Source organism: Sturnus vulgaris, chromosome 11, assembly GCF_052056855.1.
Source record: "Sturnus vulgaris isolate bStuVul1 chromosome 11, bStuVul1.hap1, whole genome shotgun sequence".
NCBI classification, from domain to species: Eukaryota; Metazoa; Chordata; class Aves; order Passeriformes; family Sturnidae; genus Sturnus; species Sturnus vulgaris.
Genome location: NC_142253.1, coordinates 14,291,793 through 14,304,365, shown reverse-complemented (window position 1 = coordinate 14,304,365; position 12,573 = coordinate 14,291,793). Strand labels below are relative to the sequence as shown.

General features: G+C 59.1%; 1 protein-coding gene across 1 annotated transcript; it reads right to left on the bottom strand.

Moving 5' to 3' along the window:
* Positions 1-347: 347 nt before the first annotated feature.
* Positions 348-12,071, bottom strand: SEMA3G (semaphorin 3G). The gene is made up of 16 exons (XM_014869629.2): positions 11,982-12,071; positions 8,509-8,669; positions 7,418-7,480; positions 5,878-5,997; positions 5,192-5,282; positions 4,994-5,110; positions 4,600-4,742; positions 4,406-4,520; positions 4,239-4,308; positions 3,919-4,063; positions 3,427-3,658; positions 3,222-3,313; positions 2,918-2,959; positions 2,524-2,749; positions 2,090-2,229; positions 348-1,998 (listed from the first exon to the last, which is right to left on the bottom strand). The coding sequence occupies exons 1-16, from the start codon at positions 12,067-12,069 to the stop codon at positions 1,534-1,536; spliced, it is 2,310 nt and encodes a 769-aa protein (XP_014725115.2). The 5' UTR covers positions 12,070-12,071; the 3' UTR covers positions 348-1,533.
* Between the last annotated feature and the right edge of the window lie 502 nt (positions 12,072-12,573).

Below are 12,573 nucleotides of genomic sequence, written 5' to 3'. Positions count from 1 at the left end.
AGGTCTCTCCGTGTCTCTGCTTGTTGGCTGTTGTTCTCCTGTGCCCCCAGGCCTGCGATTATCCAAATCCACGTGCTTGGCTCTGGTCTGGTCCCACAAATTAGCCCTACCAGCACCACTCCCCTCCCTGCAGGACACGTCCCAGCCTGCCAGCCTCACCACAGATCTCTGATCCCAGGAGACACACGTAGTTTGCAGGAGAGGTGGGACAGGGAGCTGGAGAAGGGGCCAGGACCCCCAGCCTGTCTCGGTGGGATGGGGCAGTGCTGCTGAGGGACTTTGCTCCCAGGGAGCCACTGCTGCAGCACAAACACACACAGGGAGAAGAGATGATATCACAACCTGGCTTTGTGTGAGCTATTCAGGGCCTTTTTATTATTATTATTATTTTTATTATTATTTTTCTTTTCCGTTCCTCCAGCTCTGAACAATGCTGGTCCCGGCGGGGCCACAGTTCACACCATTGTGTGTGGCTGCCCTGCCTCAGGAAGGGGCAGATCTTTATCACCCCGGGCTGACCATGAGTGAGCTCATGTCTGATGAAGAAAACAAGGAACACCTAGCTGGCAGCCTGGAGGTGCCTTCCATGCACCTACCCCCAACCCCTGCATTTGGGGGAAGCCCTGGGTGCTACTTTAGCTCTGCCAGACAGCACGAGCCCACGTAAACCAGCCATGTCCCACCCAGCCCTGCAGGACCACCAACCAGCAGAAACCACCCCAGCTGCGGTACAGCCCCCCAAACTCTGCTGGGGCTGCTTTCTGCCTGTCCCTGCTCCCACCTGGGCACAGTGACAGCAGTGGCATTAGTGCCTCTCCCTGTGTTTACCCTGGAACAGGTCTAACCTGCCCACACCTGTTTGCTTTTCTCCCCATCCCTAAAACTGTGGCTGTGGGGCAGACAGAGGGAAGTGGGGAGCTGCACCTAGGAACAGGCTGGCACTGCTGAGTGTGTTCCAGTGCCAAGGGAAGGTAGGGAGGAGCCCTGTCCTCTGGAATACATCCTGGGTGGCACAGCACAGCTCTGACTCCCCAGACACAGCAGGTGATAGGGCTCTTCCTGCACACAGAGGCTTTTTGGGATGATACTGGTTTTCCCCCCCATAGCTCTGAGCCGGCATCATCTTCCCCAGGCTCTGTGCTGGTGTGGAAAGAACCTAGAGCCATCAGCCGCTCCCCATGGCACCACACATGGCCCCAATATTCACAGAGGGATCCAGCCAGCATCTGGGTGACAGCATGGCCTGGATGGCACCATGCCACTGTGCCACAGCCCACCCAGGGACTACGGCCCCCACCTGCTACATCACCTGCAAGAGCAAGGGAGGGCCAATATGTCTCACCTCATCACCTGTTGGTGAGGTGACCCTGCAGCCACTGAGGGTGACAGGGACCTGCCCATCCACTCCAGCCAGGGGGACCAAGCTGGCAGCACTGCAAGCCACCCACCAGGTCAAGAGGCCCCCGGGGCCACCAGCAGCACAGGGAGCTGGTACTTGCCCACGGCTGCCCCACGTCCATTACCCTGCCCTCTCTAAGTGGCCGGTGCTTGCCGGGGCACACGGTTCCTCTCGCTGTGGGCTTTGGTTGTCCGTCCCTTCTTGGCCACATCCACACCAGCCATCACCAGCTTGGCGTGGGCCAGTTTGCTCTTGCGGTGATGAGGACGGCTGCTGCACCAGAGGCGGGCACAGTACTCCTCCACCTGCCGCGGGTTTTGGGAGCTGATGAGGTGCATGATGTCCTTGAACCACGTTTTGGGAGCCTGTGGCGCCAGCCGAGCCTTGGGGCAGAGCAGGTGTGGGAGCTCGTGGCCTCGCCCCCGGGGGAAGGTGTGTGCCAGCTGCTCGCTGGTGATCACCTCCAGGGTGATCTTGGCCACCGTCTGTGTGAAGCCGTGCTCCAGTGTTTTGCAGTAGTAGATGCCGGCGTCGTGCCGGTGCAGCTTGCGGAAAAGCAGCCCATGCTCCGTCTGCAGGATCCGCTCATCCGTCTTCACCTGTCAGCCACCGTGAGGTTGGGAGGGTCCAGGTCTGGCCCCACATCCCTCCCGTATCCCCACAAGAGAAGTAGGTGCAAGGGAGCCTCACCTCATCCCGCTGCTCATCGGGAGGCCTCTGGACAAACCATTGCACGCTGGCCTGCGGGGACCGGGGCACGCACTCCAGGAAAGTGCTGTTGTCCTCTGCCCCATAAAGCACCTTCTCCTCAACGCTCTCAAAATCATCCACTAAGGCAAAGACAGGCACAGGCTCAAAGGGAGGGCAGAGCCAGGCTTCCACCTGCCCAGGTGTCAGCCCCCCTTGGCCACCATGTGGCTTCATCCCCTTCTCTCTCAGTGGCCAGACTCAGCCCCAGCAGCACCCACCTTCTCTTGGGACATGCCCTGCTCTATGAGGTGGGCATATGAGGATGCCCATGTGCAATGGCTACAAGCCCCTCTGTGTGCTAGGGTTGTGCATGTCAGGACATCCTGGGGTACCTGGAGGAGCCCCTCAGCCCTGTGGGCCCCCCAGTCTCTCACCAGTCAGGTTCTGGTCCAGACACTGGTGTGCAGGGTTGCTGTGGTGGGCATCCTGGCGGCGATGGCGGCGCTTGCCAGAGGGCTGGTGGTGGGTGCAGGCAGTGCCATCCCAGGCACAGTAGGGATCCCTGGCCAGGCAGCATTCGGCACAAGCAGTGCCGTAGGACTCACACTGGTGCAGCCGTACCTGGGCCACCGCGAGGCTGGAGCCCACATAGAGTGTTTGCTGGGGAACAGAACCAAGGTGGTGATGTTGGCCACCCACATAGGCTTTGCACCTGGGGGCCCAGCCAGGACACCCCAGGGCAAGCATACATGGTTTTAAGAGGCTGGTGACCACAGCTGGTCACCTGCCCGGTTCCCAGCCCCATGGCCAAGCCGTGTCTGTACTCACACGCTTGACAGAGATCTCCATCTGTGTGATGGGCACAGGCACCTGTAGGGAAGGGGAGTGGACATCAGGCTGACGTAATCCTCACCACAGACAGCCCAGCTCATTCAGGCCACCAGAGCTTGGCAGAGCATCAGGAATATTTTGGGGAGGGTGAAAATACCCCCAGCCACCCTCTGTCCTAACAACCCTGAGACCTTCCAGTGACCAACAAAGCAGTGACAGTCCTGAGCTTCCAACCCACATGTGTCCCCAACCTGAGCCCACCTCACTGCCCCTCCCTTGCAAGTCAGGCAGTAAATGTCACCTTAAAAACCTGCAGCTCCTCCAGGATGACTTCTTCAGTCATGGCTGAGTTTGTCTTCTGCATGACCACCACCTTCAGCACAGAGCCAGCATCTGGAGGCCAAGGAGGACAGAGGTGTGAGCACCTGCATCACACAGCCCGTGGGGGTGGCCACTGGGACCCCCAGCTCTGCGGCTCCTTCCTGCACTCTGCTCCTGCTGCTCACCTGTGCCAAGGAAGAGGATGTCGTGCTGCCCGTCCTCGGCCTCCACCCTGTCCACCACGAGCTGGCGCAGCTGGTGGGGCAGGTCAGTCTTCACGAGGAGGGGCCGGCGGTGCCGGGGGTACACGGACTTGTACATGAGGGGGTGAGCACGGGCAAAGTGCAGCACCTCGTCGGGGAAGTCCTTGGTGCTGCTGTACTGCTGCCGGGGCTGGTTGGTGGTCTTGCTGGGACACTGCAGGGACAAAGGTGGACCAGCTTAGCCCAGACACACCAGCACCCATCACACCTTCCCCCTGCATTGCCCCTCAGAGCTGTTTTGGGTCCCTCTCTGTCTTCCAGTTTGGAATCCATCTTTTCCACCCCTTTGCCAGACCTCGGTAAACCACCAGCTGACCTCTCTAGCAGGTGAGAAGATGGGGGATGGCTCCATCACCACCCCAGAAGAGCAGTTGGAGGAGCAGAGGGGACCTGGAGTTCCAGGAAGTCACTCACCACGCCTGGCCGTGGGTAGGGCACCCTGCCCTCGTAGGCACCCCACTGGTGATGGGGGCTTTCCCGGTGGGCAAAGGGCCCATTGAACACCTCGCGGATGTCAGCCATGCGGTACACACAGACAGCAGAGCCCCGGAAAACATGGCTGCAAGGAGACAGAGGGTGGCTGAGCAGAGCCATGCTTGCCACTGCTGGCAGTAGGAACACCCGACATCCCCATACAGACCAGGGGAGTAGCAGCAACCGTTTGTGACAGTGACAGGGCAGGTCATGGGCAGCTGCAGCTGGATGTCCCCAGAGGCTGCAGCTGGAGCACCCACCTGACAGTGCTGAAAAGGGCATAGATCTCCGGGCTCTTCCCATCCTTCGTCCTCAGCAAGAAGACATCCTCTGGAAATGAAAGCATGGGTTTTTTCCTGAAATCTAACTGAATAACCACCAATTAAGTGTGTAGCCCCAGTGAGATACAGCTTCATGCACACCCTACCCAGCTCATCAAAGTAGGTGTCGATGCCACCAGGGCCAGGGACAGAGCACACCAGCCGGGCCTTGTTGAAGGTACTCCACTTGTTGACCAGCACCCTCTGACCACCAGCGTCATTCTGCAGGGACAGGGAGTATCAGGGCCACTGTTGTGACTTGGTGTATCGCTGTCCCCCACAGTCCCCATCAGCATCTTACCACACAGACACGCCCCACACGGCTGACAATGGCATGCTCCTTGCTGTCTGCCTCCACCACCTTCTCCGTGAAGAAGAAATAGGTTTTGTCATTGTCCCAGTCATCGTTGTCTGGGATCAAGTGGGCTGCCACAAATTTGGGATCTACAAGCAAGAGCCAGCCATGTCAGGTGGGAAGAGAGGGCATAGCCACCACCTCCAAACCCCCACTTCATACTGGGTCTGGATGCCAGCCAGGACCACCCCCAGACCATGCTGCCCTGGTGCCTCTCCCTGCTCTTAGCTGGCATGGGGGATGCTGCACCATGGCCACAGATGCTCTGGCCACCACAAGGTTCATGATTCCTGGCATTAGCTCTGCTGGGGGAAATGGGCAGGCAGAGGGAAGCTGTTACCATTGAGTAAGCGCTGGTCCACCTCTGTGCGCAGGGCAGAGCGGGTCCCCATGCTGCGGAAAACACCGGCATCACGTCCCAGGAAATCTGCCGTGAGGCCTGCGTACAGCTCCCCACCTGCAAAAACACCCAGCTGGCACGGGGACCATCCCTGGAACACACCCCAGAGGCTCCCAGATGCTGAGGAAGACAACCCACCGATGACAGTGCTGGCGAAAGCACGGCTGGGCTCGTGCGGGCACCTGCCCCGGCCGGTCTCCACACTGGCAGGATCCAAGCTGAAGGTGTGCTGGGGTGGAGAGCAGGCACGTGAGCCCTGGGCTATGCCCAGGCATGCAGGGGCCAGCTCTGGTCCTTGCCTAACTTGCACCTCAGTACACCCAAAGGACCATCTAGAAGCAGGATCCATGCTTTTTGAGGCAAGACTGATCCCATGAGAGTGCACAGCAGCCAAAGGAGACCCGCCAGCCTCCTTGCTTGCCTGCCTTCCTGGTCAGAGTCATCATGGTACAAACAGGGCTCCAGATGCCCAGACAGGGCCAGCCTGTGGGGAGGGCTCTGAGGAGTATCCTGTCATTCTACCCCAGCCAACTTGATTTATGAGCAGTGAGCTGGGAGAGGAGAAAATGCCACCCCCGCCTCAGCCCCTGAGGACATGGCTATAAAGGGAATCCCAGGCCAGACAGGTAGGAAAGCTGGACATGGGGTAGCAGAAGGACAAAGGGACAATAGCGAGCTGGTTCCTGATACTCCTCCCCCACCAGTATTCAGGTTAGAGCAAACTACACATCCAGCGTCCCCATGCAGTCCCAAGGCCCCTCAGGAGAGAGGCAGGCAATGGGGATCTACATTCCAGGGGTGTCCTGCTAGGAATGCTGCCCTACCTCACCACGGTGCCCCACGTAGATGAAGGTGCACATGGGGTGGAAGGCGCCTGTCCCGCAGGCCAGCAAGTGTGTCCGGTTGTAGGGATGCAGCACACGGACATAGTTGGCACAGTCAGTCTGCAGGGACAGCAGGGGAGAAGAAGGGTCACCAGGTATTGGTGCTTTGCCAACCCCCAGCTCCCTGCCTCCAGCCTGGTGCCAGGAATCTGGGGTGGCAGCTTATGCCCATTGACAGGGTTTATATGGACTTCATCGGGGTGGAACCCAGCCCACTGCAAAACTACAGGGCTTTTTACTGGTCCTCCTGCTACCAAGAGCATCCCAGGGGAACCACATAGGATCCAGTTGCCACCTGGGCATCTCCTGCCCACAGGCACCTGTGCACTCACCCTGTCACAGTCCACGCTAGCCAGGAGAGCAGCATCACCTGCCCTGCAAGCTCCAAACCCTGCCCCAAATCCCTGACACCCAGGACGTGACCAGATGCAGGGACATCCTTCCCTGTCATGTTCCTGCTTACGCCAGGGATGAAACAAAAGGAGGAAACAGTGGAGACAGAGACCCACAGGCATCCTGGGCTGCCTCCAGAACAGCCCTGGTCTCTGCTGTCTGGAATTGTCCCCTTCTCTGGAGAACGGCAGCAATGACATTCCCAGGGCTGGAGACCTGCCACCTCTGACTTTGTGCATTCTCTCCTGGCAGTTTCCATTGGAAAAGGGCTCCCATCTTTCTCCACCATTAGCTTGGCAGCTCCCCCTGGCCAAAGCCAGCCCTGCCTGCCCTCCATTGTCCCCTCCACAGCAGGATGCGAGGCCCCTCATCTGCTGGGAACACCGCTGCCGAGCCGCCCCGGGGGTTCTCAGCCTCCTGCTGTTTATTTTCCCTTTGCAAAGAGCCTCTAAAATAGCAAGTGAAAAAAAAAATATGTTCAAGAAAAATAAAAAGTTGAGCCTGCCCTGGCTCGGATCTGTCGGTGAGAGCGGGTAAAATAAACACAGAAAGCAGAACAGGGACTCCTGGGAGTAATTTGTCTGGGCCAGGAGAGCCTTGGGGACTTTCTCCCGTCCTGTTTCATACTGGGGCAGGGGGATGCAAAGAGGGGTAAGGTTTAGGGAACCAAATCTGAGCCAGTTACAGATTTCCCACTATCACGGACAGCCAGGATGGGCCAGGCAGTGTTTCTGGAGTCTGGAGCACAGCATGGGGGTTTTGGTTCCTCCAAGCTCGGGTCCCAGAGCCCAGCTATCTCTGCCTGCTCATGCAGCCACACTGGGACACACTGGTCACCACTCTGTGGCCACAGGACTGAGCAGAGCAACTGAGACAGGATTTCCAGAGCCTGGAGCAAGCCTCTTGTGTGGCCAGGACTGGCCAAGGATTCCCTGCCTCAGTTTCCCTCTTTACCCAGGATTACCTGGTCCCTGAGCCCCAGGGCCATCCCTGGCAGGTGAGGTGGCACAGCCCCAACATGGGGAGAGCCATCTGGCACAAGGGGACACCCCAGCTCAGAGCAGAGAACATATGGGGAGAGACTCACCCCTGGGTCCTTCCCCTTCTGAAAACACTCCTCCGTCTGCCCAGGGCGGGGCGGCCAATAGATCTGGAACACAAAGGCTCTGTTGGAGCAGGGAGCTGGAACAGCAGGGACCCAGCCATGCAAAGCCACATCCCCAGGCTGCCAATGGCAAGGGGATGGAGAGAGGGACAGAGAGAGGGACCACAGCTCCCTGGAGCCCATCCAGCCCATGACTCCCACCCTACAATCCCAGGCAGGACCTTTCCTCCTGGGAAGATGCATCCTGGCAGTCACAGCCTGCAACTGGGCTGGATTTGGGTAGTCATGCTGAGGATGCTGGAGCTGGCCTGGAAGGGGGTGGGCTTGTGGGTGGCCTGGGGAAAGGGTGCCCAGGGGACAGCAGGAGTGATGGAGTCCATGTCCCCCACAGCCTTTAGCAGCTCTTGGACCAAGGGCACTTTGGGTACACAAGCCCTTGACCCCACCACAGTGACCCAGCATGCCGAGGGGCACTTCATTTCCTCCTCTTTCTTCAGCTAGAAATATCCCAGAGCTGTGTTTGAAAAACAAAAGGTCAAAGTGGAAAGGGTGAAAGAGGAGGGGAGCCACCACCCATCACCATCATTCTGGTCCATCACCTCTCCCACAAGGAACCAGGAGAGATTTGGGGGCTTTGCCAGGTGAACCCTGGCACAACTTCTTTAGCTCCTTGTCTCTGCAGGCTTTCAGCTGAATATTTGGCCTGTGAAGGGATGCTGAATATTTTCCCAGACGAGGAAGGGCAGCACTCGATCTCCCAATGGCAGTTTTTTAGAAAAGTAGAGTCCAAAACAATGCTCACTACCCAGGAATCACTGGTGAGCTGCAACACCAGTCTCCTAGGCTGATGACATGACTAATTGCCAGCTAATTTCCCTCCAGCCACCACAGCCAGCCTGCCCTTAACAGGCACTACAAGTTTACGGAATAATTTTGAGGCACTTCAGATGAGACTGTCCTCAGGGCAGGTCTTGTTTCAGAGTGACTTTGCCCAGCTCAGTTGGGCACCGGCAGGTCCACAGGGGGCCAGCGTGGGGACAGACACTCCTGGTGCCCAGCAGCACCCAGCTCACCTCCTTGGCATCTGCACTGGCCTCGTCCAGGAGTAGGGAGTAGAGCACATCCTTCCCCCCGATGAAGAGCCGGTCACGATACTCGTCCAGGTACAGAGAGCGGAAACCCAGGAAACCGCGGTGACCAAAGAAGAGGACGGAGCGGTTGGTGCCTAAAAGCTCTGCCAGGAAGAGAGGAAAGCATCAGCAGAAGCCATCCCACCCCCAAGGGTTCCTCTGAGCTGCTGCTTCTGAATATCATGGAGCTGTCCTGGAGTCAGCAGAGCTGCTCATAGCTACTCCAGACTGCAGCATGTGTCTCCATCTCTTCCTGGAGGCATGGACATTTCAGGCTCAACCTGGCTGGAGTGCTGTTCTCCCTGCCAGCCAAGGACAAAGCTGTAGAGCCAAGAAGCAGCAGGGTCCCAAGCAAGGTCTGGCTGAACCACCCCAGACTCCTGCTGTGGCTGTGCCATCAGTCCTAGGCTGGGCTCACATAGAGCTGGAATTGTGGTGAGACCAGACACAGGGTGGGCAGAAAGCAGGTCCTGTCCCTGCTGGGTGCCAGCCAAGGACACAATAGCAGGCACCCAGCCAGTGCCATGGGGAAACTGTCACACAGCTGCCACAAACACTGCTGCCACTGCCACCAGAACTCACTGACAGGGAGGCTTCCACCACTTGGGGAGAGGCACCAGCATGAGGGCATCCCTGGGATGGCCAGGCTGCATCCCTGGGATGGACATCACATCCCAGAGCAACAGTCAAAGCCCCCAGAGCAAGACCAAGCCTGAATTTCATGGGATGCCAAGGGGACCCTCACAGTGACGATGACACAGAGGCAGTGGCTCGACTGGTTTCCAGTGGGAAATTACTTTCAGGGTCATCAAGCCGGCACAGTGGCGCCCACACAGCTGCCACAGCTGCCAGAGGGAGAGGGCCGGAGGGAATGGTTCAACTTCACAGGGCTCTGAAAACCCATCCCAACCCCAGGCCAGGCCACTGTGCCTGCCAGACAGAGAAGGAGGAGGACAAAGCACTATTGATGAGCACAGCTCTGTCCCCAAACACCCTCCAGCCCGGAAGACTGCCAGCCACTGCTGCTGACCCCAAGGAAACACCCAGCTCAAGCATCTCCCACACATGTCCCCGTAAGAGGGGAGATGGTTCTGGGACAAATCCAGGTCAGGACACACCAGGTCCTGCTCTTGCTGGGGGGACATTTGTCACTTTCAGCAACGAGGTGGCCAGCAACATAATGCCCCATCGTGGTGAGAAATGCCTCCCCTAGGCCTTGCAAGGGAGACAAGGTCCATCCCGAGCAGGGACAACAGATACCTTCACCCCATCACACACCCTATCCCTGCCTAAGGGCAGTCCCAGTGCCCTAACTGGTGATGCCAGTGGCACCAGGATACAGCCCCAGCGGCTCCATCCTCATCGGAAAGACCCCCGTGCTTGCAAGCAGAGCTGGCTCCAGGCAGTGGTGGTCCCTCCACCCAGTCTGGCACCCTCCTCCCTGCATCCTCCCAGGATCAGGTCCTCCCATATCACCGAGTCCAGCCCAGGAAAAAGCTGCCGTCTCCTTCTATTCTTGCCTAGCAATAATATTTTCCCAGCTCGAAACAACACTGGTAAAGTCGGCAGGCTCCTTTTATTGTTTCAGGCAAGGCTTCCCCTTCTCCCCCAGACCTGGCGAATTCCTCCGGCGCCTCGGGTTACACAGGGCGCCTTCCTCTTCAACTCCCCAGGGAACAGCCCCTTGCCATACCCCATCCATCCCTGGGACACCTTTACCCCAGGGTGGGGCTCCCACGGGAGCCGCCCCTCAAGTGGAGATCCTTCAGGAGGGACAGCAAAGAGCACAGGGCAATACTTCTGGTCCACGCAACAGCAAAATGCTTTTTCCCCTCTTATATGAGCACTGCTGGAAGTTGAAACAAAAGGAAAAGAGTGGCTTAAAGTGTGAGGGAGAGCTGAGTACATGGCCACCATGTACCCACAGCACAACGCCTGTCCCTGTCACCCCCAAAGTCACCTCACCGCCAGAGCCACCAGACACGCAGAGCCCAGGTCGAGGAGCCCTGCACGAACAGCTTCAGCTCACCACGAGTTTAATTTCAGAGGCTCTAATGCCTTTAATTGAAACTTTCTTTCTTTTTTTCTTCCCCCCGGGGAGAAGGCGGTGGCAGAATTTGTTTCATGAGAAATTTCAGTTGCTGCTTCCAATTTGGAAGACGAATGGAATAATCAGCTTAAGGAAGGGGAAAAAAAAAAAAAAAAAAAAAAAAGCAGCAGGCTTCCAAAGGTGGCTCGCTCCCCTGGGAGGCTGAGGAGCTTCCACCCCGCCCCGGGCAGCTCCTCGCACCTGGGAAGCGGCTCCGCAGGGCTGGACTTTGTGCTGGTGTGGATCAGACACTGAGCCAGACCTGAGCCCCACGATTCACCCCTGCTGAGACCCCAAATCTCGTCACCCTGCTGTCAAGCCCAACCTGAGGAAACCGGATCGCATCACAGGGCAGAGCCATGAGCCATCCCGGACTCCTAGGATAAGGGGATGGGGGGCACTGCGTGCCTCAGTTTCCCATTCAACAGAGAGGCAGCCCTGGGGTCACCTGCTGTGCCCCAGGACAGAGCAAGGGATGCGGCCAGACCCGGGAACCAGCCCAGGCAGCACAGGAGCAGACTTTCCCTGGCACTACAGCTCCCGAGGCTCTCAAAGTGCTGGGCTACCCAGGTCTTTCCCTCTTCTGGGGAGGAAGGGGGAAGATACACATTATGCAATTTATTTTATGTTGAGCAGGTTCGTTGCTTTGAGGCCGGGAGGAGACTGGGGCGCCCCAGGCTCTGTCAAGTTTGGCTAGAGCAGCCCATGGTTGGCAGAGCAGGGGATGCGGCGAGCCAGAGCAGGATCACAGGGAAAGTTTTAATTAAAACCAAGCACTGCCCCCGCAGCCCCCGAGGGGCCCCCGCACCCCAGCACCCGCACCCCAGCGCGACGGGGCTCGGAGGGTGCAGCCCGGGGACCCAGCCAAGGGCAGAAATGCGGAGCACCCACCACGCCGGGGGACCACCCACCCACCCAGCACACGAGCCAAAGCGTGTCGGGACCAGAACGCCGCCGTGCCTCAGTTTCCCTGCACTCCGCATGGGAGACGATTCCCCACGGGAAGTGGCGGGGCTGGCGCGGAGCCCGGCGGCACATCCCCTGTCCCCGTCACCCGGCTCCTCTCCTCGTCCTCCTTCTCCTCGGGGGGCCCCTCCGTCCCGCGTGGAGAACAGAGGGTGCCGGCAGCCACCCACCAAAAAAAAAAAAACAAACAAACCGCACCCCAGCCCAAGCCCCCAGCACAATTTGCCCATCAACTGTACCAAAACACCCCCGCATTTCGGGTGCCGCGCCCGCAGCTGAGGCTCCCCAAGTGCCCACCCTAAGGACACCCGCCCATCAACAGCCTCCCCGTCCCGCAGCAGGTGCCCCCGGCCCGGCTCACCGCGGTACGACAGGCGGAGCCGGGGCAGGCTGTGCCCCGCCGCCCAGAGCCAGCACAGCGACAGCGACACCGCCACGACTGCCCGCATCCCGCCTCCGCGCCCTCGGCCGTCGGTGGCACAGAGCTTTTATGGGGCCGACATCCGACCGTCCCCGCCCCGGCCCGCCCCGGCCCGCCCCGGCCCCGCCATACCCCATCCCTGGGCGGCGGGGATGCGCGGGGGGACGGCCCCATCTCCCGGGTGACCCTGAGAACTCCGCACACCCCCAAAGTGTCCCCTGGCAGCCACACTTTAGACAGTACTGCAGTCCCCTTTCCCTGGGGGGACCCTGCCAGCACCTCTGGCTCATCCCTGAGGATGGGCATCAAGGGAGGGAAGCTCTGGTACCCCAGCCTTGCACTCCTGGAGGAGTAGGAGAGGGCATACAGACCTGCCCCCGGAGAAGGATGCTCAGCGTGGTGTGATCTTCAAGAACCAGCAAGCACAGCTGTCAGGTCCCATCTCAGTGCCAGGCAAACTGGGGACTGCAGGCCAGCTGGGGAAGGGGACTGAGTAGGGTAGAGGAGAGGCATAGGATGCCACACACAGCCC